The sequence below is a fragment of the Artemia sp. Qi Xiang Cuo genome, chromosome 12, assembly GCF_049724085.1.
Source record: "Artemia sp. Qi Xiang Cuo chromosome 12, ASM4972408v1, whole genome shotgun sequence".
Taxonomy (NCBI): domain Eukaryota; kingdom Metazoa; phylum Arthropoda; class Branchiopoda; order Anostraca; family Artemiidae; genus Artemia; species Artemia sp. Qi Xiang Cuo.
Genome location: NC_142805.1, coordinates 42,742,292 through 42,770,077, shown reverse-complemented (window position 1 = coordinate 42,770,077; position 27,786 = coordinate 42,742,292). Strand labels below are relative to the sequence as shown.

Below are 27,786 nucleotides of genomic sequence, written 5' to 3'. Positions count from 1 at the left end.
TCCAAAACAAGTGCAATCCTCTGTACAAGAATGTAATGACGCCGACCCGTCCAACTTCCATCACACGTTGCCTGGGCCTTCAAGAGCTGCCCCACTTATGCAAGGTCAGGAAGTGGCCATCCAGCATGCACTACCTGGTCCTTCGGATGTCCCAGTGCAGCTAGGATATGCAAATGTAAGCATTTTTTTCCTACCTTTCTATTCATTCATTTTTCAGTCCCTTTCAATCCCAATATAAACTTATCTCTGTGAGATATTTACCCCTCCCCCTCAACCAGTGGTTTAAATTTATCCCCCTCGGAGATATCTAAATGTAATTTTTTACAATGAAACCACTCTTTTCCCCCCCCCCCCTCGGAGATATCTAAATGTAATATTTTGCAAAGAAACCTCTCTTTTCTAATATTTTCTATCGATTCAATATTTAATAATCGAATATTTTTATTTAATTTATATTAATAATAACTTGCTTTTAAAATAAAAATTCTATTTTTTAGAATATTTGCTATTTTCTATGCATTCCCCCCCCCCCCTATCTCTTCGCCGTTATCTCATAAGCGAATCTTTTTCATGGGTAATTTCAATTAATGCTCACCATTTGAAACTCAAAATCCCCTATTTTTCACAATTGATTATCACAAAGTTTCAAGAGAAAGAACTGAGTGAGATGATTCATATTTATCTATTTTTCACATATGAATCCAGTAATTTGCGCAAGGATATTTTAAAATAACTTTCAATCTTACAAATCCATGCCAATATTTTAGTGATGGGGAAACATTGTTGACGATATACTGAGTTAACAGTTTACAGCATTTAATTGTACTGTTTCCTTGTCTGAAGTTCAGGCTTGGAAATCGGAAACTAGCGCGGTGGCCTACAAAAATTGTGAGCTAATGAGGAGTTCACCAAACCTGTATGGACTTAGAAATATTTCAACTTTTTTGGGACATTATGTAAATAACCGGAGCCCGGAATGCGCCGTTGGGTCCGGGGAGTGCTGTGGGGGCTTGGTTAGGGCAGCGCCGGGGGGGATGCGCCACGGGTCAGGGAAGTGCCACAGGGATGTGCTGTGGCTCCGGAACGCGCCACGGCTGGTCCGGGAAGCGCGGTGGGGCAAGGTTAGGGGGGGGCGCTGGGGGCCGCGCCGAAAAAAATTTTTTTTTAACACTTTGAAAATAAACGACCAAATTGTCGCCTTCTGTGTCATATCTTAGATTATCTTCAGTTGAATTAACCAAATGTTATTAAGCAATAATAATCCAAATTTAAAAAACAGTAGGAGTGATTTGAACACTTTGAAAATAAGCTATTTTTCACTTATAGTTTGGACTAGAGTTGGCCCCATATTCGCCGTTCAGTGAACAAGTGGAAGAAGAGGAGGCACACATGGAGCCCCCCAATAATTCACTATGGGAGGATTTACATCAAAGTCCAGATAATATTGACGACTTTATAGGTGATTTTGGAAATGTAGATTATAGCGCAGTTGAGCATGGTAATGTAGATAATTCAGATTCAGACTTAGAATTTTTAAGCCCGAATACTATGCTACTTTTGAACGATTCTGTCGGCGGTTTGATGGGACACTCTTTCCCCTAAGAGTACAAGAGCATTTCACCACTTCAATCGCATGAAGCGGCATCCCCTCGCCCTATTATTGAACAACTTGGGGGAGGGGGTACGATACAAGAGGGAGAGGGGGGTACAACTCTCCCAGACTTTCAGTTGTCCAACAGAATTTTAAATAATATAGTTGTTTTCATTGCAACGTTTGGTGACCCTTTTAATTCACTTTTGTGTGGTAATTTTGTTTTTGATCCTATAGAAATTGTACACAACTCTGTAGATAAAATTCGTGCACTTCTTGATAAACAAATTCAAGTGTGGTGGGGGGGTAGGGATTCAATTAAGGTCTCCGTTGTTCTAAAGGTTTTTCTATTTAAATGAGGGAAAAAGTGAAGTTTATTATCATTATGTACATTCCGAGATGCGTTTGGTTTATTCAAATTTAGAAAATTTTGAGGGTGTTTTCATAGATTGGGTCGATCAAATTATAACGCATCTCGAGAACTTTAATGAAAACAGTAGTGGTTCTCTAGTTCTTTTTGTTGAAAATTTAAGTGTTAAGATATGTAAATTAAAGAAAGATTTTATTTTAAGAGGGGGTGGGCAACGGTCAGTAGTTTTAAATTATAATCCAGATCGAGAGGGTTGTAAAGGTGTCCAGAAGATCTGTTTTGAAACAGGTCAAATGTGTTTCCGATATGATTTCCTCATATCAGTATTCGAGCCTCTAGCTCGGGACGCTACTAAGACGAATTTGGATCATTGGACTATACATGGAAAGGAGGGGTCTAGTTTTCCCATTGTAGATTTTTCTTGTTTGGAAGGAAAATAACCAGTAGTGCTTCGATCTATTGATATTTTTGAAACGGCTAATGCCCATTTCAATATTGGCGTTACTGTGGTCCAGTACGAAACAGAATTTGAAGATGGGGTTCGTTCTAAAAAGAAGGGGGTAGTCATCCCTGTAAGGGGTCCCTCAGTTGATTTGGTTAAACACTGGGTTTGGTTGTTATACACACCACCTAGTAAACCGAACACAATCGGTCATTTTAACCCTATCACTGACATTAGGAGAGTTTTGAGGGAAGGTAAGCATAAGGTGGTATGTTTCCACTGTCGAACATTCCTCTCTAGATTTTGGACTGAACTAAATCTGCGAAATCATATGCAATACTGTGGCCGACACGGATACTAGACAGTGGAAACGGTTTCAGGGGGTAGAGACACTCTAAGTTTTAAAAATTTCCAAAAGACCCTTCTCCAGTGCAAATAATTATCTTTCGACTGTGAGGCAAAATTGGTGGGGGTGAATGACCCCAAATTTCCGAATCGAGCCAATGAATACCTTGCCACTTCAGTGTCCTACGCCCCCGCGCACAGAGATAATTCTAACACAATGCAATTGTTAGAAATAGTAGAAACGTTGAATGAGGGACCTGAGTGCATGGACAAGGCATTAACTAAACTGATTGGCATGGCTAATTGTGCTATTTCTCGTCTGAGAAATACACATTTTCCAATGGTGTTGTCTACAGAGGATCGTATCGCGATTAAAAATCAAAAAATATGTTGGGTTTGTAAGGGGGAGTTTGCAGAGGTGGATAAGGGGACTAAAGGGAAACGTGGGGGGAGGGGAAAAGTTTGAGATCATGACCATTTGTGGCAGGAAATATCCTCGGGGGGTAGTAATTTTAGGAGGGTTGCGCATCAATCATGTAATTTAAATGTTAGCCATCAGTTTTTTATCCCCCTTTTTATTCATAACTCAAATTATGATTTAAAATTTATAGGACCGGCACGGGCACGTTGACATCGGGCGGGAGGGGGAGTAGATTGTCCATGGGTAAATAGTTCATTTATCTACAACATTATTCCCAAATCAGCCGAGAAGTTATTGCTTCTTAAACTGAAATGGCAGGCAGTGGATAATGGGCATATGTGATGGAATAAAATCAGGTTTTTATATTCCTTTAGTTTTTTCCCCAAGGCATTGAGTCAAGTTATTCAAGTGAAAAAAAGTGACAATTTTGATAGCTTTCCCTTGCTTAAACAGCACTTTCCAGACAGTGAAATGTATGACTTGTTTACATACAAAGGTATCCATGCATACGATTATTACTGTTCTGGTGCACGCTTAAGTGAGGACAAACTACCTCCAATTGAAGCTTTTTACAATTCACTGACCAACAGTGAATGCACAGCCGAGGAGTAGGAGTTTTCCAAGAAGGTGTGGTCCAAGGGGGGTTGTAAAAATGGGTGGGATTATTGTAGACTGTACTTGGCCAGTGACTTTCTAACTATGTTATATATAATCTCTAAGAACACAGACCAGTTCTCCTCAGAGTTTGGGTTATATATCGGCTACAATTTTTCTACATCTAATTTTGGGATGTATTTAATATTAAAATTTAGCAGGGGTTAAAGAGGCCTAATCATCGACGTGGATTAACACATTTTTTTAGTGCGTTCATGGAGGGATGGGTATGTTTTTCATGGGGACCGCGTCTTATCAACCGATCCGAGTGGACAAAGCACCGGTGCAAAGTCAAATGCAGTGTTCTTGGACATGAACTCATTGTACCCCTCGGCAATGTCACACTACTCTTTGCTGTGTGGTAACTATCAATGGCTTGAGAATCCTTGTGAGTTCCCCGACATTACCATCGTCGAGGACAATGGGTCAAAAGGATGGTTCTTTGAAGTTGATGGTCACATTCCGCTGGCGCTTCACGACTCAGTCAAAGATTTTGTCTTTCCCTGTATCACTCTGCCTGTGAGCAGTGACTCTCTGAGTCCCTACAATCTTTCATTGGTTGAGGATATGGGGATGCACTGGACTCCCTCTAAACAAAAAATGATTGCTGATTTGGACCCTAAAGAAAATATCGTTGTTCATCTTGTGCTTTTGCAGTGGATGGTGAGCAACGGCTTCAAGATAACTAAAATACACAGGGTCCAGCAGTTCAATTAGCGACCCTACTTGAAAACGTTTATCAACAACTTTGTCGATAAACACTCTAAGGCAAATTCAAAGGTGGAGAAGGAAATGTACAAGCTCATTCTAAATTCAGCGTTTGGCAAAATGTGTGAAAGTGTTCGTTATAGATCTCGCTGCGACGTCGTGCCTGAACCTCTAGAGTGGGCCCGAATTATTGCCAACCCCAATTTTACATCATTCACAAGCATAGAGACTGGCAAGGTTCTTCTACACAGGTGAAAGCGAGATGTAGTACTGAACAAGAATATAGCGGGCGGCAGTTCAGTACTGGAAATTTCCCAAAAGCTCATGTTGCCGTTCTTTTACAATGTGTGCAAGGTGCAATGGCCACAGGAGGGGAGGTTCTAGTTTACTCTGGGGATACAGATTATCTGCTGCTAAAGGTAAATGGGACTGAATTGGATTTATTGGGTGATTTGCAAAAGGGGGTGCACATCAGCTCGCGAATTGATTTCACCAACTGGAATCCATCGCTCTACCCCGAGCTGGTGAAACGTCAAGCCCCCAACCAACTATTAATGTTAAAATCAGAGACGGGGAGTGATTTGATATCCAGGGGGTGTTCCCGGGTCCCAAAGTTTATTGCGTTGAAACTCATAGTGGGGAAGAAAAGAAGGCGTGTAAAGGGGTGCCTACACATTTTGTAAAGAGCAATTTTAACATGAGCGTGTACAGAGACTGTGTAGAAAGTAGCCTAGTGCCAAGAGCACAAGTACTTGCAATTCGCTCTCTACAGTATAGAAATTATACTGTGAGAGTGGAAAAGAATGCAATGTCATGTATATCCGACAAGGTCTATGTGCTCAAGAATGATGTGACTGTTCTACGCCACAGCCACTATAGTATTTTAGACCGAGTTGAATGCATTGACTATCGCAATCAACTTGGTCTGGATAAATTAACCTAATCTGACTAACCACCACTCAACCTGTTCATAAATTAACTAATCCCAATCTCACTACCTTAACCACCACCACTAACCCATAGCAGTGACGACAACTATTGTAGATTTTCACCCCCGCGGCTCCCGGGGGGGGGGTCCAGTCCCGCGGCCCTTCCGGGGGGGGGGGTCCCACCCGTGGCTGGCTAGCCTATGCCCCCGCGGCCCGCCGGGGGTGGGAGTACCCACACCTTTAATGTCACCGTAATAAAGTTCAACTGTGCTATTGTTCCCTGAGTGTGTATTTTCTGTTTCACAAAAAGTGTTGTATTTCACTTTGTTTAAGTTGGCAAAAAGTGTTGTACAGAAATGTGTTGATTATGGTCAAAAGTGTTTTTTATTGTACATAAAGTATTGTACAGAACTGTGTTTAAAGAAACATAGTGCATCTTTTTAAATTGCCATCATTGCCCTGTTCTTGTTGAATGCAAATATAGTTTTCATGTTGACCACCATGAAATTTTGTCATGTTGAACAAGTGTTATTTTTATCGTTGTGCTTGTTGACTGCAAATATTTGTTTTCATGCAGTGTCGAAATAAATGCTGTCATGAAATATTGTTTTTTTTTGTTGTTCTTGAATACATAGATCTACGGGGAAAATTACTACTTATTCATTGAGCACGAACTATTTACAGTTATTTGTAGTCAGACTGTTGTCAGCAGCAGCAAGTATCAAGTTAAAATACACATCAGGTATTTTCTACGTGGACTGTCAGTATTGGGGAAAACAATACTTTTAGCTAGAATAATTCAAAATTGCGATAAAATGTTTTTGGAAAAACTGAAAAAAATCTACTATTGCTATAGTATTTGGCAGGAGTACTCTGATAAAATAAAAACTGTTGGCACAACCAGACCAATACAAATCATACGATGACTTGATGTTTTCAATATTATTGAATCGAACTCGGAGTTGATTATTGATGATTTGGCTGAATCCATTGAACAGTTCTCACAGGAAATGCAACAAATGCTCACCGTTCGCTCTAACCATGAACACATTTCAGTTACTCTGGTTCTACACAATCTGTTTCATCAAAGAAAATGTATTCAAACCCTTGCTTTGAAATTCACTGTCTATATTATTTATCGAGTTGTTCGTAATTTTAGCTCGCTCATAACTCTCAATAAGGAGAAATATCCCGGTACTCCAAAATTTATGTTTTCAGCGTACAGTCAGATGACTATCAACCCCTATGGTTATATTTTTTTGGATCTTAATCAGAGCATGCCTGAGGATCTAAGTGTAGTCACCGACATTTTCAACAATTAAATTACAGTAAATCTTCCGGTGAACAGTATAAAAGAATATTAGTCGCCATTCTGACACTGAATAAACTACACGAACAAGGGCATCTGTTTTAAGTTTTAAGAACTTCAAAACCCTTGATTAGGAAGGCTATACTCAAAAATGTGTTTGACAATGATTTCATTAATCTAATATCTGAGCTTTGTTTACATTTAATTGCTGGAAATGTAAAGCTGCAAGAAGTGTTTAGAAACCATACAACGCAACAGCATTCCACGGTCAACGCATGGGATTTTAAGAACAACGGTACAAATATTAAACGTACACGACTCCCTCAAGCGGGTGGTTGATTCTTCACACTTTTACTGCAAAAAATTGCAGTACTCGTAAACATTTTTCTCTAGAGGTCTAATGGCCATACCAAATAAATTGACACCATTTGAACTTGTCCTCTCGCCCATCGAATATTTTGAGGACAATCTAAGCAAATTTATTAACGATGAGAATATTGCGAATGACAAAAACTGCTTTTACTCCAAGATGCATTGCGACGCGTGGACAAGCATAAACCATATCATGAGAGACCCACCATTACCGATCATTCTAAACAAGAAACATCTCCACAAGATTCTACAATGCAATCAATGGAGAAGGAATTGAATTCGATTGTATCGAAAATTAGAAACCTATTGCCATTGTCCTATCGAGAACAGAGTAAAAGAGTATTATCTTATCTCATGTTGGAAACTGGCGATCAAGTTCAAGTCGAGAGCACAGGGAAACGAATTATAATTCAGGGAAAAAGTTATAATCTAGTTGATTTAATTTGTGATATGGTAACAAATCGTAAAGGACTTTTATCCTTTGACGATAATCTATACACCTTTCTGTATGCAACTAACTTTCCCAAAAGTCTTATTAGCAATAAGAAAACTCTTAAGAAACTAAGAGAATATAGCCCTCAAACAACAACACCATTTAAACAAGAAGAAGATTCAATATTTAAAGATACTATCAGCACCTTTGATTTTACAACACCTGTGGTTGCTAGTCAAAAGCGAGTACGAATTGATTCGTCCACCAGTGTCCAAAAGAGGAGTGGACATTACACTACGTGTTTACATTCAAAATGGATGAAGTTTTGAAAGGTGTCTATGAAAATATTGGCGAAGCGGGAAGTTTAAGTTCTCCCAAAACGCTTTCCAAAGCTGTCTCCGGCACCACCACATTGAAAAATGCAAAAGAGTATCTAGAAAATGAACCGAGTTACACACTGCATAGAAATCACAGGCTTAGCAGCAAACACTATTGACAAACTAAAGCCTTTCTCTCTTTACATATAATGCAAATGAATCTTTTAACTTTGCACACACTACAAGAACGTCACAATGCCCCCTACACATATATTCTGGTGACAATCGGTATCTTTAGTCGCTATGCCTTTGCCATTCCACTGCGGTCAAAGAGAGGTGTTGAAGTTGCTATGGCCATTGAAAGTATTCTAGAATAGGATTCGTATAGAAAAATTCAATCGGATCGCGGTAGTAAATTTGTTAATCCCCAGGTGCAAAAATTTCTTTTGAAATATAATAAATCACTTTATCATAGTCACAGCCCGATAAAGGCTGCATTGGCTTAACGATTGATAAGAAGGAATCGTCTATTAATTTCAATATATTGCACATTGAAAAATACATCGGCTTTTATTCATTATTTATATAAAATCTATTTTATATATAAGCAACGACCCCATCGATCTCTGTCCAACTCACGCCCTCGGGATGTTCATTACAATGAAAATATATTTGATGCTTTTCTAGAGCAATACTCCGAGGGTGAAAAAGAGAAAAAAAAGAAGAAATTCAATGTTGGTGATACTGTTCGAATTAATAGAACCAACAATATTTTTGAAAAAGGGAATTATTTATGGAGCACCGAACTTTTTAACGTGTCTGAAATCCTGTACACAAAACCCATAACTTATCGGCTGCAAGACACCAAGGATGATGAGATTTTCGGTATGTTTTATGACTATGAACTGCAAAAAGTTAGAAACAATAGTGAAGTGTATCAAATTGAAAAGATATTAAATAGTCCTACACGCCATGGTAAGAAACAGTTGCTTGGTCGATGGCTAGGATACAACTCAGATTTTGATTCTTGGGTCAGTGTTGAAGACATTAATAATGCCCAATGATTTCTATGTGACTTTTATGTCCAATGTTTCTGATCCTCTCTACAATGATCTGAATAGAACAAGTGATTTTTGGACGAAACTCTCCCCCACCATCAAATTCGACGACGGAAAGTATGAAGTGGCTCTTGTCGACTGTATTCTCAAAAATACCTACGACATCCTGAGAAAGGATCGTAAATATGAAATAAAAATTAGACCCTATGATTGGCCGCCACCACCAGGTGATCAAGAACAAATTAAAAAAATCAATTGGTTTGATTATCCATACATTGAATTACCCTATCAGGAACTCACATGTATGAACAATTTATTTCATTCCGTTAATAAAAAAATTTCCACCCGTAATAAGGGAGCTTTTCATTTTAACTATTCAAAGGAGAAGGGTAAGATCTACATTAGTTCACCTATTGCCATTAATAAGGTTATTCTCAATGATAATCTAAAGGATTTTCTTGGCTTTAAGCTCAATATAATCACTGGTAAAAGTGCCGGAAACACTAATTTCATTTTCGCTGACTACCCGCCTGCCTTCTCCACGGACACCTGTATATTTCTCTACGCTTCATTTGTGGAAACATCTCGAGTTGGTAATTCAAATGTTCCCCTCCTACAAGTTTTTGAACAAAAAACCGCTCCGGAACATATTCATCATTGAAATAGAAAGCATCTTCCATATATCCCTATAAACACTTGCTATATGGAATTCTGTCAGTTAACACTGAGAGCTTACATGGGCAATCCAATAGCGAAATCAGAGGGTTTAGCTGCGATTACATGTCATTTTCGTCCCATCATTCAACAGCAGGATGTCTAATAAAAAAGTGGTATTCACTTGTCCTGATATTGACTGCTATGTTAATACTCTTGGCCCGAGACAACAGGGCAATGGAATGGACTACTACAAAGGTCGCTCGTCAATGTCTGGCTACGGTCTTGGCAGTTGGTTTGCTAAGCTGTTTTGCTCTTCACTACAACTGGCTAGAAAATATCTTTTACCGGCTGCGACGGATTTTACATCCTCTAAACGATACAAGTGGGGCTCTGGCAAGGATTTAAAAAAAAGTGCTTCGGAAAATCTTAGGTCCAGTGGGCGAACCCATGGCAAGAGATTAAAACAGAATTGTCAAGTTTTAAAAAGGTCAAAAAATAATACATAACTCATCAGTCTCTAAACAAGATGGAAACGAAAGAAATCCAGCGTGGCAAAGAAACGAAGGAAAAAGTTACAACGTAGGGTAACCGAGAGCCCCAGGAAGAAAATTGTCAGATAGAAATTAGATTTCTTTACCTAAGATTTCCTACCTTCCACATAAGGATTCTCAACCTTCAATCACCGCCTCATTGAATCTATTCAGTGCTGAAAATGTTGATGTGAGTGTCAAGCATGGATACTATGAACAATTTTATCCACAACAACCACTCTCCGATAATATCCACTTTCAAATTTAGTCCAATGAAGACTACTTTATGAACATGTCGTCAACATTTATAGATTTTCAAATGAAAGTTCGGACATCCAATAATGCAATGCCGATTCGGACCGATGGAAAATCTTTTGAAAATTGTATAGTATATAATTTATTTCGTCAAATTACTGTCTAGATCAATGTCACGCTGGTGAGCACAAGCAAACATCTCTCAAGTTATACTAGCTATATGCAATTGATGTTGATAACACCCAATTTAAACAAGGAATGGAGGGGCGTCTTTATTGCATATGAATATGTTCCTAATATTAAGACTACAGAAGCGCTGAAAAATGCCGAAGCGACCGAATTTTGTACACTCGGAAAAATATATAATGAAAAATTTAACAGATTCCAGTGGATACTACATACAGTTCAAGTTGATATAAAACTAACTCTATCGCCATCCAATTTCAAATTGATAAAGTAAATTGATGGCAATCCTGAAGTAAGTCTCTCCCTCACCTCGGCAATACTTCATGTACGCAAAAAACAGGTCATGAGTTCTGTTGCTTTGGCCGTGGAAAAACTGAGAGCCAATGGTAACAATATTAAACTACTTGTTCCTCATACAATCACCAATCAGTGTCATATTGCCATGGGGTCACGCACCTTCACCGACTCAACCCTTATAAACGGGGAAATCCCATTAAAACTAGCATTGACCTTTGTGAAGAGTAGTAGCGCACTAGGATCAGCGACTGAATGTCCACATAAATTCGAGATGTTTGGACTTTCATCTCTTAAGTGCAAAGTAAATGGCATCCCACTCTACAATCTATCTTTTGATAAATCCTATAGAACATTGTGCGAGCTGACCATACAAACCCTAGATCACGACTCTCAACTATTTGAAAATGGTATAACCTAAGATATGTTTTCTAAAAAACATGGTATCATTTTACTGGATTTGTTGGGTACACAGGATATGAGTATAGTACGTACGGGGAGTGTGCGTTTAGAGTGTACATTTGCAGACCCATTGGCTGAGAGTATTGCCCTAATCTCACTAAATCAATTTGAAACCTATTGGGAAATCCCTCCCGAAGGCAGTGTTCTACTAGACTTGGCGCCATGAACACCAGTCAAATAATCAATGTATTTAATATGGACCCCTACATGTCCCAGTACAAATCCATGTGTCTGCCCTCGGACTTTCTAGTAAAAATTCAACGTGTCAACAATACCTTGATTATTGTTAATAGCAGTCCGTCGACTGTGCTGACGGGTCATTGGCTGTGCATCTTTCAAACAATGAAGGCGATTGAATTTTTTGATCCTCTTGGGCTACCCTATACATTCTACTCTCCCCACATCAGCAACTATATTGAGAGCAGTGGGAAAACTATTATTCAAAATCTGAAGAGAACAGGATTTAACGACTAAAAGCTGCGGCTTCCATGCACTACTATATTTTGTGTTCTAATTTCGTGGTTATACTTACCAGCTATTTCTCAACATAGATATTGAAATTCCACGTATCAATGACTTTCTTGTGGAAATTATCCTCTCAGACCTATATAGTATTTATTTCAGTTCCCTAAGAGTAAAGTGTTTAAAAAATTGTATCTGAATTTGTTTATTAATAAAATGTATATATATACAACAATGTCTTTAAATCTTCACTTTAGATTTCTTCATATTCGATGTATAGGCAACTATCGTGAACCACTAATGCTGATAAACCATTTGGATTCACTGTATATTGATCTTGATTGACTGCAAAGTCAGGGTCACATTTTCTACAGTACAATGTAACTTCACTCTTGTCATATCTCTTTGTATAGTCAATGATACTATTTGCATTCATATTATGAAATTCAAGAGTTTCAATCTGTCTATTTGAAGCAATATGATATACAGTGTTTTCAAGTGGTGAATAACATGCGGTCACTGCCAAATAAAAATCACTTGGTTTATAGTCATAGTAGGTGGTATCATCACAGCGATGACGTACAAGCCAGATTGTCTTGTTACTACAAAAGTTGAATCGTAGACCGGAGTCCTCTTCCCAGAATAATTTAAATCTGCGACGATACCAATCGCATAGAAATAAACTAAAATCACGTTTGGGATTCTTTCCAATCATAGCGGGGTAAGTATTCTCCCACAGATCACATTTATCATAGTGAGAATTGGAGCACAGGTGCCCTCTAGGATGAGAGTCACACACCTCCTCAAGACATGAATTACATCCTTTAATTTGTACTGCATAGCCTCTATGTAATTTACAAGGATTACATAATTTACACTTTTCACTATAGTCATCAATAATTGTACAAGTCTCACATTGATTCCAACTGCCAAGAGTGTACATGCACAATGTACATATATAGAACATTTTTCGGTTTCCGATGTCAACTCACTCACATCTAAAACGAAACTGATCCTCTTCGTTCGATAAATTCAACGAGAGGGAAATGGGGGAGAGAGGAGTAGCTCTGTGATGTTACCTCTTTAGAAGGAGGAGCCATCTACATTGAATCCATTGGCAATGTTTTCAAAAGTATGTCCACGATATGATTCTGCTTTGTTCCAATTAATATATCAATAAATTGACTATAAGCATTTGAATCACATTTTAAAAGCTTCATACAATAGTCCAATGGGGGGGAATCACTCCTCATTATATTGTCAAGTGTTCCCTGACAAGAGAATATCCTGCGTTTAAGAGATAACTCGAGAAAATCATCATCCAAAATCAAATATTTTTCCATAAACACCAGATTTGATCTAATTCTCTCTTTCTCAAATTTATTCATTTTTCAGTCCTTTCACTCTGACTGTTGACTCTAGACTGGCCCTGATTCGTTAGCCCCATAGCCAGAAAAGAAAGGGAACATTTTCGATTTCGAAACAATTTTATTGAATAATTAGAACAACAACATCAATAATATATAGCATGTACAAATAATGATGTTGTTTATTATCCTCAATATGTTTCACTCATGCACTTAAAGCACATTGAAGTCTATTCACATGTGCTATATCAACTTTAGCGGCGAAACATAATTGATCCTCCATTTTAAATTTGCTCAATGATATTACATATCTTGCATATACTGCATCCCATTCCAGACAAAGCCGCATTCCTTTCGTAATTTCCACCGCAATGTTTGGTACTCTTGTACTATTATCATCAACTCCACTATCAACTTCTAATAGGGTAAACAATCCACTCATCGACAATCAACACAAATATATATCCAAATGAGTAAAGTCAGAACTGTTCTTCTTCTCATTCCTTTGAAGTCTATTCACAGACTAATAAAACTATAGCAAAAAAACCCGTTCTTTATAGTCCCACCGTCGTTAATATGTAAACAGCCCTCTGATTGGCTGAGAAGGAGGATGTATCCGACTCGCTGATTGGCTGAGAAGGAAACACGTGATCTAACTGTTTCCGGGAAAGTCATAACATTTGGCTTGATCAACAACAACAACAAATACTATTTCTGGATCATCCATAAAACAGACAAGAAAAACATCAAATAAATCGAACAACACACATAACCATCCATGAAAACAGACATAAATGCGAGAAAGTTCCTGTTTTTCAAATTCTCACTGACAAAAACCATAAAACATCCATAATTTATGTTGACATCCGAGAAAAACATCAAATAAATCGAACAACACACATATCCATCCATGAAAACAACCATAAATGTGACAAAATTCATGTTTTTCCAAGTGAGAAAATTCCTGTTTTTTCATTCTCACTGAGAAAACCATAAACCACGTGGTGTAGTCACGAGTACTAGGGTCCTCTCTACTTGAGTGTACATTTGAGGGACCTTCTTCCTCCTCCGCCTGTATTTATAACCCCGGATGAGGGTGCCCCAGTTTCTATTATGGACCCCCAGGGACAAGGTCCCCCCTTGGTCCGTGCCTCCTATGGAGGTACCGTACATATCTGTCGGGCGTTCCCCTATCGCCACCTGGGGACACGCTGAATGGCCTGGGGAGGCCAGGAACATAAAAATGAAATTAATTAAAAATATTATGTTTCCTTAAAACATGGAAAATGGTATAGTCTTCTGTATGACTTTTTAAATATCAAATTATTATAGGGAAGTATGAACAAAGTTATTCAGAAGACTTATTGGTTTTCTTATTTAATATAACTGAACATTAGCTTGTAAAATTAACGTCTAGCCGAATTTATTGATTTACTTCAACATTAGCTTGTAAAACCAATGTAAAAACTAATGTAAAACTAACATGCAACCTGTTGACTTTATTTACTTTAACATCAGCTTGTGAGACTAATTTAAAAAACTCTTGCAAAACTAATATGAAGCTAGTATTTAGCCTAATCTATTGGTTAGACTCATCATTTGCTTGTAAAACTAATGTACAGCTTACTTTATTGATTTACTTCAACATTAGCTTGTAAAACTAATGTAAAATTAATGTCTGGCCTAATTTATTGATTCACTTCAACATTAGCTTGCAAAACTAATGAGTGTGGTAAGGGAAGGACGAGGGGGTAGTGTGGAAATAATTGGTGTGTTTTAAACAAAATAAATCAAGATACACCCTCCCCTTGGTCTCCTCCTTTGTATTAGCCACCCTCATTATAAGGTTCTTTGCTTTATGTTAATTATAAATGTATATATATATATATATATATATATATATATATATATATATATATATATATATATATATATATATATATATATATATATATATATATATATATATATATATATATATATATATATATTCATATACATACATACAAACACACACATATACATACATATATATACGAGGCATGTTTTTTAAGTAAGTACCGTTTTGCGATTCCGACGCCACAGCGCTAAGGTCGTCGTTCTGCGCATGCGCGCTGGTTACCTACATCTCTTGTCTACGCACTGACGCCATTACAGTCTGATTCTTAATTGTATACGTGTTTACTGAGTGTTTAAGATGCCTCCGACAATCGTGAATCCCGCCGATTGTGAAGTACGGGCGGTTATACGATTTCTTAGTGCTAAAGGCGTAAAACCGATCGATATTCATCGTGAGATCTGTGAAGTTTACGGACAAAACATTATGATTGATGGAATGGTAAGGAAATGGGTGAGAGCATTTAAAGATGGCTGCACAAATGTGCATGATGAAGAATGGAGTGGGTGTCCTTCAGTCTTTAATGAAGATTTGGTGCAAAAACTGAGAGAAAACAGATGCTCTACAATTTCATCAATGTGCGACTGGTTTCCTCAATATTCTCATAGTGTTTTGTATCGCATTGTGACTGAGAACTTGAATTACCGGAAATTGTGTTCACGTTGGTTTCCAAAAATGTTGACAGATTTGCACAAAACCCAACGTTTAGGCAGTGCATTAACTTTCCTTGAGCAGTACCACAATGAAGGTGAAGATTTTTAAGACCAAATTGTTACTGGTGACGAAACATGGGGGGCCTACGTCACACCAGAATCAAAACAACAATCCATGGAATGGCGACATTCATCATCACCCAAAAAAGTGAAATTTAAGCAAACAATTTCTGCCCGGAAAATCATGTGCACAGTTTTTTGGGACAAAAAAGGAGTATTGCTAGTGGAGTTTCTGCCTCGTAATAAGACAATCAATGCAGCGTCTTATTGTGAGACATTGAACAATCTGCGTCGTGCAATCCAGAACAAAAGACGTGGCAAGTTGAGTAAGCGCATTATTTTGCTGCATGACAATGCCCGTCCACATGTGGCTAATCGGACCAAAGATCTCATCAAATCTTTTAAATGGGAAGCTGTAGATCATCCTCCATACAGCCCTGATCTGGCGCCCAGCGACTACCATTTGTTCCTGCACTTGAAGAAACACCTGGGTGGTCAGCGTCTTCAAGACGATAACGAAGTCAAAACAGTTGTGATACAGTGGTTAACAAGTCAGGCGGGAGAATTCTATGAGGAGGGTATTCAAAAACTGGTGCCACGTTATGATAAGTGCCTCAATATTCACGGAAATTATGTAGAAAAGGAAATTATGTAAAGGCTTTCATGTAAAAATAAAATTATTGCGATATCTTTGCACGTCTTTTTTTAATTCCAAAACGGTACTTACTTAAAAAACAACCCTCGTATATATATATATATATATATATATATATATATATATATATATATATATATATATATATATATATATATATATATATATATATATATATATATATATATATATATATATATATATATATATATATATATATATATATATATATATATATATACATACATATGTTGACTGTCATATGTATACTGTCAATTTAAAATTAATTAAACTTACAGGTTTTATGAAACAAACAACTCAAGAAGAGAAGTCAGGTTAATCTTAATAAAATATACCTACGATAAAAATATAATACTTCACAAACAACTTTGGGCTATTTATTTGCACATTATGGGGGGGGGGGTAAATTACAGCGGGTTTGCCTGCTGCACGCAATTATTCTGCTTATTATGAAGGAAGAATTGTTTTCTGACTTCACACTGTCCAAATACTATACCCCCACACCCACCCCGAATGTGCAAATACATACCTCAAACTATATATTTCCATCTATTCCGTCACTTCTCTTTGTCTTTTCTCGCGGTAAGGTGAAAGGAACCGGTTTAGAGTGCGTCAATACATGAAAATTTTGAGCGCTAGTGGGTATATATATATAGCTGATCAATAATTATTGATCATCTCTTTGTCAATGCTTTAAGAGCTGAGCATTAGTTTTTCCGTACAAAAATACGCGCATTAAAGTGCATTATTTAAAAATCTTGAGGGGTCGACAGCTTCATTGCTGCGGTACAAGTAAAAAACGAATAAGAAAGTAAAGCGATAATAAAAAATCCGATAAATCGGCTTAATCCATGCTTCAGTCAGCCCCCCCCCCCAGCACCCTGCCAAAATTTTATTAGAATAGGTAAACAGGTAGCCCCTTACTTACATTGGAAACATGCAATAATTTTCAATATGCACGATGAGAAGAGCAAAATGGGTCCGTGGCTCCCCCAACATCTCTTCTAGAGTTTCGTAACAAAGTTAAGTATTTTACCCGTTGATTGAAACACAATCACACACAGTAATCACATAAGCTGCATTATTGGAGACATAAAGGGAACCCGTGACACCTAACCACAGTTCTTCGACCATTAGTTGAAGGGTAGAAATGCCGACCGAAATCACGGATATATTCATAAGAAAATATGCACACACGGATATATTCATAAGAAAATATGCACACCTTTTTTTCGTTGAAAAAAGCCTTTTTTGACACTTTTATTGGAAAAAGAACAAAATTGCCCATCTATATCTTTAAAAAATATTTTGCCCCCCCCCCCCCCCCTCCAGTTTATTTCTTTTCATTGACACCACTGAAAAATCTTTTTCGAAAATAGCACAAAAACTTAAAAATAGTTTTTGGATAGGCGAGTTTTTTGTAGCAGTTTAAGGCAGCGTACCAGAAGTTGAACAGTTGCAGTTTTATGACGTGCGGCAAAGTAGTTTTATTTGCAGCACCTTTCCCATAATAATACCACGACTGGACGTCTCGAAAAAGTAAAACTTTTACAATACTGTTTTTAAAATTAAAAAACACGCACGCCAAAAAAAAAAAAAAACAATTCAACATGGGAACTATTTTCAACCAACTTCCAAGTTCAAGACGAATTTTGTTTTTAAAGATGTTTGAAAAACAGTTTGAATAGAAAGAAAGACAACATTAGTCGTATTTATTATTTGAACTTTTTTTTTAATTTATAGAAAATTTAAAAATCAAAAAAGCAATAAAATTTCTTTCACTTTTCTGCTTGAAGTGCAAAATTACGAAGACAGTTTCTGTCATGAAAACGGACAAACTCTCCACTACACTCAAACCAGTTAAGGGGAAGAACTGGATTTTATTTCAGTGAAATCTGGGTTTTCCAAATTTCCTCAGATTAACACACAAAAAAAGAAATTTTACTCATGGATCGAAAACAAGTGTCGGCCAATTCTATAATATTGGTAAAATTATAAAGGGAGCCATATACTTTTCAATTATTACTTTGAGCACCTCAAAAACACTCGATATTTTTTAGGTTGGTCAAATTAAAGGAAAAGGGACAAAGCGAGGTTTGCAGTTTAAATATGACTTCCGTTCAGAGACAACAAAAAGAATGAATTTAAAACGAGGCTCTAGGATAAATGAATTATATTACTTATATATTAATCTTAAGTAATTGACGCCTTATTAAATTATTCTTTTCTTCAGCACGGATACTTAATTATATACGATATTTATTAGTTAGTTAGTACAGATTATGAAGGAAGTTATGGATATTATATTATTCAGTTTGGTTCAAACCACCTCACCTACTGTCCGGACTTACCCACCATGTGGGTCAGGTTCAAACATTTAAAAATTATTCTCTTCCCCCTCTAAATACGCCACTGGCAGCAATAGTCGCGGTAAAAGTAGTTATAGTATTGGAGTGCCTAAAAAGGGGCCTAAGTTCCATGCAACTCTTAACTCCTCCAACATTATAGTATAGACATGTTGCACTTCTTTTGACTTTTGTCGCTTTGGAGAATTTTTAGAGCGTACAATTGGAGGATCCGAAGAAGGATCCTGGGGTCTGAGCTGACTCTCCCCCTAGTTTCATGATAACGATATATTTTGTCCCATTTAGTAATCGTTGTTTAGTGATAATTAAAGAAAACAGGTTTTTTCAACTTAAAGTGAAAGGCAACATTAAAACTGAAAACGAAGAGAAATTATTATGTATATGAGGGGGGTCGCTCCCTCCCCAATACCTTGTTCCTTACGGTGAAGTCTGACATTTTATTCCAATTATTTAAATATATAGATATATATAAGAATATATTATACATATCCATGTTTTTTAATTAAGATATTAATTGTAGATATCCATATGATTTAATTATTATTTAATTAAGATCCATATTATTTAAGAATATATTATAGAGGACGTGACAACCCTCCCAATATACGTAATAATTTCTGTTCGTTCTACGTTTTAATGTTGCTCCTTACTTTCAGTTGAAAAGCTTGTTTTTTTTTATTTAATTTCTAATCGTTTTAAATAATGCCGGGAAATCCAGCTCCCTCTCTGTGGGAAATTCCCTTTCCCCACGCCCTCCATGGAAAGATCTTTCCACGTAAAACCCGCTCCCCCACCACCAAAAAAATCCCCCCTCTAAAAAAAATCTGTATACTTCCCAATAACCAATACTACATGTAAACATTGGGCGAAGTTTATAGCTTGCAGCCCTTTTCTTGGGGTCTGTTGGAGATCAAGTCATCCTCACCCACATAGCTATTGGATATTTCGACTATGCTGAACAAAATGGTTATCTAAAAATTTTGATCGGAAGCCGTTGGGAAAAAAGGGGAGTTGCCCTCCAATATTTTTGGTCACTTAAAAAGGGCACTAGAACTTATGCTTTCCGATAAAATAAACCTTCTCTCGATCTTCTAGGATCACTGGTTGGATACGATCAACCCTGGGGAAAAAAAAGCAAAAAAAAACACACACACACAAAAAAAACTAATAAACACGCATTTGTGATCTTGCTTCGGGCAAAAAAAGGCAAAATTAAGCCTTTTTGCATATAGGTGCTTGAAAACTCTACAGTAGGGTTCTCTGATATGCTGAATCTGATGGTATGATTTTCATTAAGGTCACTTGATGTTTTGGGGGTGATTTCCCCCTTTGTTAAATATTGAGCAAATTTTCTCAGACCCGTAACTTTTGATTGATATAATTAAACTTGATGAATTTTATATACTTCGAATAAGCGTCAAAATTCGATTCTTTTGATGTATCCATTGTTATCAAGACTTTGTTGCTTAGAGTTCCGGCTACTACTGAGCCGCATTGCTCCTTACTTACAGTTCATTTGTTACCACGAACTGTTTGAAAACAACATGTCCTAAACCAAAAGGCAATGCATACGATTTTCATGCTCGGTGGCTAATTTCCTCTAAAGTTGTTTTGATAACAGCTTCGAGTCACTCATTATATGTATAGAATTCAGGACGTAGCGTTAGTGGCCTAAAATCAAACTCAGTGCATACTCTACATTTTTAAAATGGCTTTTCATTTTCTATAAAACCAAGGATTTCTCAGCCTCTATATTATAAGTTGGATATTGTAATATAGGAGTTTTAAATGTTAATATGAAGTATATGCAATAGTTTGGATCGAAATGATCGTTTTGTAGTATGAAATGAGAGAAATCGGTATTTTGTTATGGCGCTGAAACATTCGTTCAAATGATGCTGCTCTTGCTTCTCTTGATGTTCTTTGATCATTGGTGCCATACATCTATCCCTGTGTAAAAAAAATAACGAATTAGCGCGTGTCAGTGGCCAATCTTGTCGTGAAAAATGTGTTCTTTTTATTTTCGTAGGTGGAGGCTTGAAAACTCCGCTTTAGATTTCAGAAGTATCTTCTCAGCCTTCTGCAATTAGATGCCGTAATTCTCGTCTGTCTTATACCCCTTTTTGGGGATGATTAGGATGCAACACACTGTTTAGATTGTAACTTGCGTTCCTTTGTTTGTAATTAGTTACTTCAAATCTGTTAAATACCACCTGTAGTGGAAATCAACTGCCAAGTGTGAAACGCGCACTTGGCGCCTTATGGCCTAGAACACAATAACTTAAGAACATTTTCGAATGGTCCCTGGTCGATTACATGCTGAAAGGGGTACAACGTTCATTTATGAGTTGGGGAGGATGGTGATTGGACCCTGGTAACCTGCTTTAGTGTCCTCCACTTACTTAACCGCTAAATGATCTATGAACGGCCGCATGTCAAAAGAGGTGCACTACATCCATGTGTCTGAACTTGGAAGGGTAAGGGTGAGGCTGGGGTCTCAGAACCTTGCTTTGGGCACTCACTCTCTGTCCCATATGATGCTCTGCAATCGCTTTTTTTGGTATTTCAACGCTATTGCGTTGACTGAAAAATGTAAAAGTCATTTTTTGACCAACTTGCCAAAATCCAATTTTAATATCTGCATTGGCCTAGTGGTTTGTGTCAGAATCGACTCAGCTGAGAGAGAAACTATGGAATTAAGAACCTAATATTGTACTTGTCCCAAAAGTGATGCGTCATCCTACATTTACTGCTTCGAATTAGAACAGATCTAAAAGAGACCTAAATCTTTTAGACGCTGACAATCAATGTAGCAGTGCTTATACCCGTAGATGGTATCTAACAAAAAAAAAACTTGGATTTACATTGTGTGCTTGAAACTTGATCGGTTTAAGTTAACATCGAAACTTATTCCCAAAATACTATTCCAAATGAAATAATTTGATCAAAAATCTCTCTCTCTTTCTCTCTCTCTCCCTCTCTCTTTCTCTTTTTCTCTCTTTTTCTCTTTCTCTCTCTCTCTCTATCTCTCTCTCTCTCTCTCTCTCTCTCTCTCTATCTCTCTCTCTCTCTCTCTCTCTCTCTCTCTCTCTCTCTCTCTCTCTCTCTCTCTCTCTCTCTCTCTCTCTCTCTCTCTCTCTCTCTCTCTCTCTCTCTTTTCTCTTTCCCTTCCTCTTTGAAGTTTCTTGAAACTCTTGATTCATCCATTGTGTTTCAAATAGTCTGTTTTATTTTCTAATCACTTTTCATTTTATTTTGCAGAACCAAATAACGATAGTCCATTAAATAGCCATGCAGCATCTCTGTGGAGTGATCCAACAGCTTATAGGAAGCATTTACTTGAGAAACAAAACTGAATATAGGGTTTTTGGCAATATTTCTTGTGACATAAAACGATTTCTAAATATCTTTTAAGTGCCGGTTCTTTGTACCAAATTTGTATTTTTTTTTCTTTTTTTTGTAGATTTTTTCTCTTCCTTTTTATTAAACATTAAAGAATTTAGTTATTAATAACGTTCCTTTTTTATGTTCCCGAGGTATTCGAGCAGGAGTACAAATGACAGAACGGTCTCCTATGGACAAATTTTATTATTATTGCATTTGTTATCTTCATAGATTAGGTTTGAGAATACCTCTCAGACATTATTCGTAACGCTCTTATTATCAATCTAATGTTACTCTAGTGGCCCGAGCATCGCAAATAATCGTAATGTTACTGTTTAGAAGGTATGCATAATCCCTAGACTTATCTTGTTTCTAGCGTCTGATTTAACTCGCAGTCTTGGGCTTTAAGAGATAGATTACCTGTAGTTATTATATTGGGCTCTCTACAGTGTTGATTATCAGTGACTTCGGTAGTAACTTATCTCTACTGATGATATCTTCCATAATTTTCGTACTCAGAACGAAAATTTTTATATCTAAGTTGGTTTTATATTGATTATGTCCATTAGGATAGTGTACTGAAAACACATCTTTTAATATTAGCTTCGGGGAGAACCAAACTCTAAGCACTGAGAACTGTAATCAGATCTTGAGAGCTGTAAATATTTGGACTAGGAGCAGAAGTGATGCATTTTCAGATGTGTATCCCACTTCCAAGCCCCGTCAATTTTCCGTTGTAAAGTGCCTAAAATGGTTGGAAACTTGAGCCATTTTCAAGAAGAAACTCCCTAAAAATTGGAGACAGCTAGCTTCTTTCGGTCGAGACGGTAACTGGCTTCAAGTTTCAGAATTTGGGGGTTCCGTGAAGTATGCATTATTGAAGTCTTAGCCTCTGGACCGTTAGATACATTAAGGTCCTAAGTCGTTAGGTAATTTCGCTTGTTTAAAAATCATACGCCTAACATTCAGAAATTTATATCTCAATCAATCAATCAATTTATTCAATTAATAAACACAACAAAATACACTTCAATATAAACTCCCCCGTAAGGCTCTATGGCCAGGAAAAAACAGGGGAGAAACAAAAATGAAACAAATACAAGTATTTTCAATATAATGCATTGCATTTCAACCTTTCAAAGACTCAACACACGCACAAAACAAAACAAAAAGAGAGAAAAAAAAAACAATAATTACAGACCCAAACAAAAAGTGATTTTATGAGACCCCCCCCCCCAAAAAAAAAAATGTAGGACACTCCAATAAAATAAACCAAATTCCAAATATATATTTGAAACCAAACCACAAAAAAAAAATATTATACAAACTCAAAACCCCTCACAACAAATGTTTCCAACCCAGGCTAGTGTCACCCCCCCCCCCCCCAAATAATAATAATAAAAATTAACAAAAATATATTTAAACATGAAAAATAAAGACACTAAAAAATTTCTTAAGATTCTTTTGAAAGTTCCAAACGAGTGACATTCTTTAGCTGACTCAGGTAGGCTATTCCAAACGATATGACAAGCAGTTAATGGATTAAAGTCAGACCTCACCGATGGAGTAAATAGAATATTAATATTCCTTGAATTGCGAAGATGATGCGAAGACCTATCAGTGACGAAAGAAGGAGTAGTTTGAAGGGCTGTGGGAACATTACCATGAATTTGATGAAAAGTGAAAGACGCGCACGAAAGAGTGTAGAGAGACTGTAAATCAAGTAATAGGCTAGTTGGGTTGGTTGTAGAACAATTTTTCTCCTGTATAAGCCATCTTGCCTTATCATATAACTTAGAAAGTGGTTTCAAAAAAGAAGAGAAAGTTGACATCCATACTGTAGGGCAATAAGAGACGTAGGACTGAACTAAGCAATGGAACAGAATTTTTAAAACTGATCCAGGAAAAATGTGTTTTAGCTTCCTCAAAATTCCAAGACTCCTTGAGATCTTCATATATTAATTAGTCCAATATGATGCTTGAATGAAAGGTTTTCATCGAGAAGAATACCGAGAAATCGGACATATCGTTCCTTAGGTCTACTGAGAGAGCCCCTTGAAAGCTCAATTTTAGATAAGTCAGGGTACGCCAGAGAAATACGGGAAAAAATTAAAAAACTTGACTTAGCAAAATTTCGGGCAAGGAATTTTGAATAAAACCAAACAACGACTCTCTCAAAAAGGTAAAATAATTTGGGAAGCATCTCAGACTCAGTTCCCACTACAGTACCAATGGTACTGTCATCAGCACAAGCAACGACAGTGTCCACATCCTGCGAAAACGATGGATTTTTTTTAGCATTGAAAGATTCAGGATGACAGGTGACAGCACACTGTAGGTTTTTGATTCATAACCGCAACTATAAGGTCATTAACATAAATCAAAAACAAAAACGGTCCAAGAACAGAACCTTGAGGAACACCAAACTCAACTTCAGACGAAAAGTGGGAAAGGGAATCTACGGTAGAATGTTTAGCTCGGAAGCCAAACTGAAAATCATGAAAAAATCTAACGTCACAACCACCATATTTAAACACTCAATTTCCATACTATCAGTAACTAGGGCCTTATTATTTTTTAATCCCTTTAGCATTGTCTCTTGTTCTTCCTTGCAATATAAGCCTTCCCTCGCTTCCAAAGTGTCGCAAGCTTTTACATTCTCTTCTATATAATTTCCCGTAACTTTATCTCGGTTTAACACATTCTCAAAATAATCTGCCCTTCTCCCTTTAACTCTTTCTTTATCACTAATTGTGGCCCCGTTCTTATCTCTAACTCGGATGAGTGGAGACTGACTGTTCCTTCTCAATTTATTAACATGCTAACTCACTATTTTACTATTATGTCGTCTTGCTGCAACTTCCAGGTCTTCAGTAATTTTGTCCATGGCCTCCTCTTCACACCTCTTTAATTCATGTTTTAAGCATAATTTTCTTTCAAGCATAATTTTATCTTTCTACTAATAAAAGTGAATCTTAGAGACAACGTGATAGATTTCCCTATACACCTACTACGATTCTATCACTTTTTATTTATTCTATCTTTCTTTCAAGTCCAATTTTATTTAAATAATAATTACGAATTTCTCTTTTTTAATCTACTAAAGACTATGAATTTACAGACTGTTAGAACTAGTGCCTCCTTTTGAAATCCCGCATTTTTTTATGGTATTTTCACAATTCAACAACACAGAGTCTTCATATTGAAGACTTAGCAAATTTCGCCCTTTATATTTCAATAATAATAACTTTTTCACAATTCTTACTTCGTTTCTCTACAACACTCCTATCCAAATATACCTTCCCTATCCAAAAATCCCAACAAATTTCTCATTTTCTTCTTTCTAACTTTTTGAATTTTTGGATTAAGTAACAAAACCTTTCACATTTGAAGAATCATGCCATTTTTTTTCTAAATTCATGAATTTTCATGTTGATTTTCAAAAAAAAACAACATATTCAGTTCAAGGATCGTAACGGATTTCACATTTCCACATTACTTAAGACTTTAAATCTTCAGATTTACATAAGATGACTTGCAACTATCATGCACTTTATGAAAGGGGTCAAGGTCGTGTCACCCTTCTTACTAGGATAAGGTATTATTACTTTTTTTAAGTAATGATAAAATTATGTATATATATATATATATATATATATATATATATATATATATATATATATATATATATATATATATATATATATATATATATATATATATTTCTTTCTTATATGCTTCTTTTATCCTTTAAATTATAATGATACCTCGCCTCTAGATCTCAAGACTTTTAAAACAACGTTACACTCGTCGGGTAGTTCGTGTTTACGAACTACAAGTAAGGAGCAACTTGAGCCAATAGTAACTAAAACTCTACAATAAACAATCTTGATGTAAATTAATACATCAAAAGAATTAGATCTTTGTGCTGACATGCCCAAAGGTCTATTTGTATCAGCAAAATTTTAATTTTTTTCTGCAATATATACACACACGCACACACACACACACACATATATATATATATATATATATATATATATATATATATATATATATATATATATATATATATATATATATATATATGTGTGTGTGTGTGTGTGTGTGTGTATTGCAGAAAAAAATCCAAATTTTGCTGATACAAATAGACCTTTGGGCATGTCAGCATAAAGATCTAATTCTTTTGATGTATTAATCAAATATAGGCTATATGAATATATAGGCTATAGGAATCAGGGCATTTGCCAGGAGTAATATTTTTCCAGCGAATCCTCCTCTAAAAATATCAAAGTATAAACACATACAACAAGTACTGACAAAACCTATCCTCTCCACACAAAAAAGTGACCCTTTGTCCACGTCTCCGGAGACGATTCCAGACCTATGCGAACCTGGGGGATAAATGCACAAGTTCCGTAGGTGATTATACTTGTTCCGTAAAAGCTGTATTAAATTCAATTTATTGGGTCGGAGCGATTAAGTAGTACAATATTTTTCCTCTAGAGGTGCTGAGGTACGAGGGGTCACTTTTGGAGAGTTTTGTCAGTACTTGTTGTATGTGTTTATACTTTGAAAAATATAAACGTAACGACCTGAGGCTGAAAAGAACGTTACTAACTCTCGAACTGTCAGTGGGTCAGCAGCCTAAATCAGTTTTTTTTAATGTGACTTGTGGATTTGCTCAAAAGAGCAGCATCTCTAAATCTCCTCATGATTTGCCATCATACATCAAAGAAAAAGAGGCTGCTTGAACAGATGATTTCAGGGCTGTGAGAATACAGAATATAATGAAAATGATGATGTTGGCATTTCAGGCCCACTTTTAAAAATATTAAGAGGACAGTTTTTTCAGTTTTTTTATTCAGTTTCAAAGAACTGTTAATGGAAAAGTTAAACTTAGGCGTGTAAGTCATGGGTGGATTAAAATGAATATGATAGTGAAAATGAATGGAACTAAACATGAAAAAAATTATGTGAAAGTAGAGAACAACATTAGACTTTTAGAGCTTTTAGAGCAACATTAGAGCTTTACTTTATAAGGGGATTGGTACCCATCTAACTTTCTTCTCTACATTGACTATTGTTTGTCATTGCTTCAAGATTGAATTCTCTCACTTAAGAGTAATGTAGTAAAAGTTTGTGAAGATTTTATATTTATTTTAACAACCAAAAGAAGGAAGTATTTATAAATAAGGTATCCGAGGAACATCAGGGCTAGTGGAAACTTATTTTAATTAGAAAATATTAAATTGTAACGAAGAGGATAGAAACAAGTAAAACATAATCTAAGTCAATAATAGACAAATAAATTCAAAAATATTTTTAGGAAAATTCAAAACTTTTGCATGCACCATTAAATAATGAATTTCACTTTATATTTGCCTCTCAGCAATCTCAGAAAAAAATTTGGTGCTAGTAATTCCCGGCGGCGTGCGGAAGCCTTTGCGGTGGCGGAGCCCTAAAATATTTTCGACGGCGTGCCGTTGGTTTTCGCCGCGGCTTCGGTAAAACAAAACTTTATTTTCTGAACAAGGTCAGACTTGAAATCATAGGCCATGCAGGTCTTCTAAGCTCTTTTCGATATT

The 27,786-nt window shown here is 36.5% G+C and overlaps 2 protein-coding genes across 2 annotated transcripts in view; both read left to right on the top strand.

Annotated features, from left to right (window-relative positions):
• vih (ubiquitin conjugating enzyme vih) overlaps positions 1-22,318 on the top strand; it is a 37,513-nt gene extending 15,195 nt beyond the window's left edge. The window contains exon 4 of the mRNA XM_089097617.1: positions 22,076-22,318. Within this exon, the coding sequence (XP_088953743.1) occupies positions 22,076-22,170 (95 nt within the window). The 3' untranslated portion in view covers positions 22,171-22,318. The remainder of the gene's footprint in view (positions 1-22,075) is intronic.
• A 174-nt stretch (positions 22,319-22,492) lies between these two features.
• The window catches only part of LOC148946140 (transmembrane protein 42), a 38,773-nt gene continuing 33,479 nt past the window's right edge, over positions 22,493-27,786 (top strand). The window contains exon 1 of the mRNA XM_089098287.1: positions 22,493-22,540. Within this exon, the coding sequence (XP_088954413.1) occupies positions 22,524-22,540 (17 nt within the window). The 5' untranslated portion in view covers positions 22,493-22,523. The remainder of the gene's footprint in view (positions 22,541-27,786) is intronic.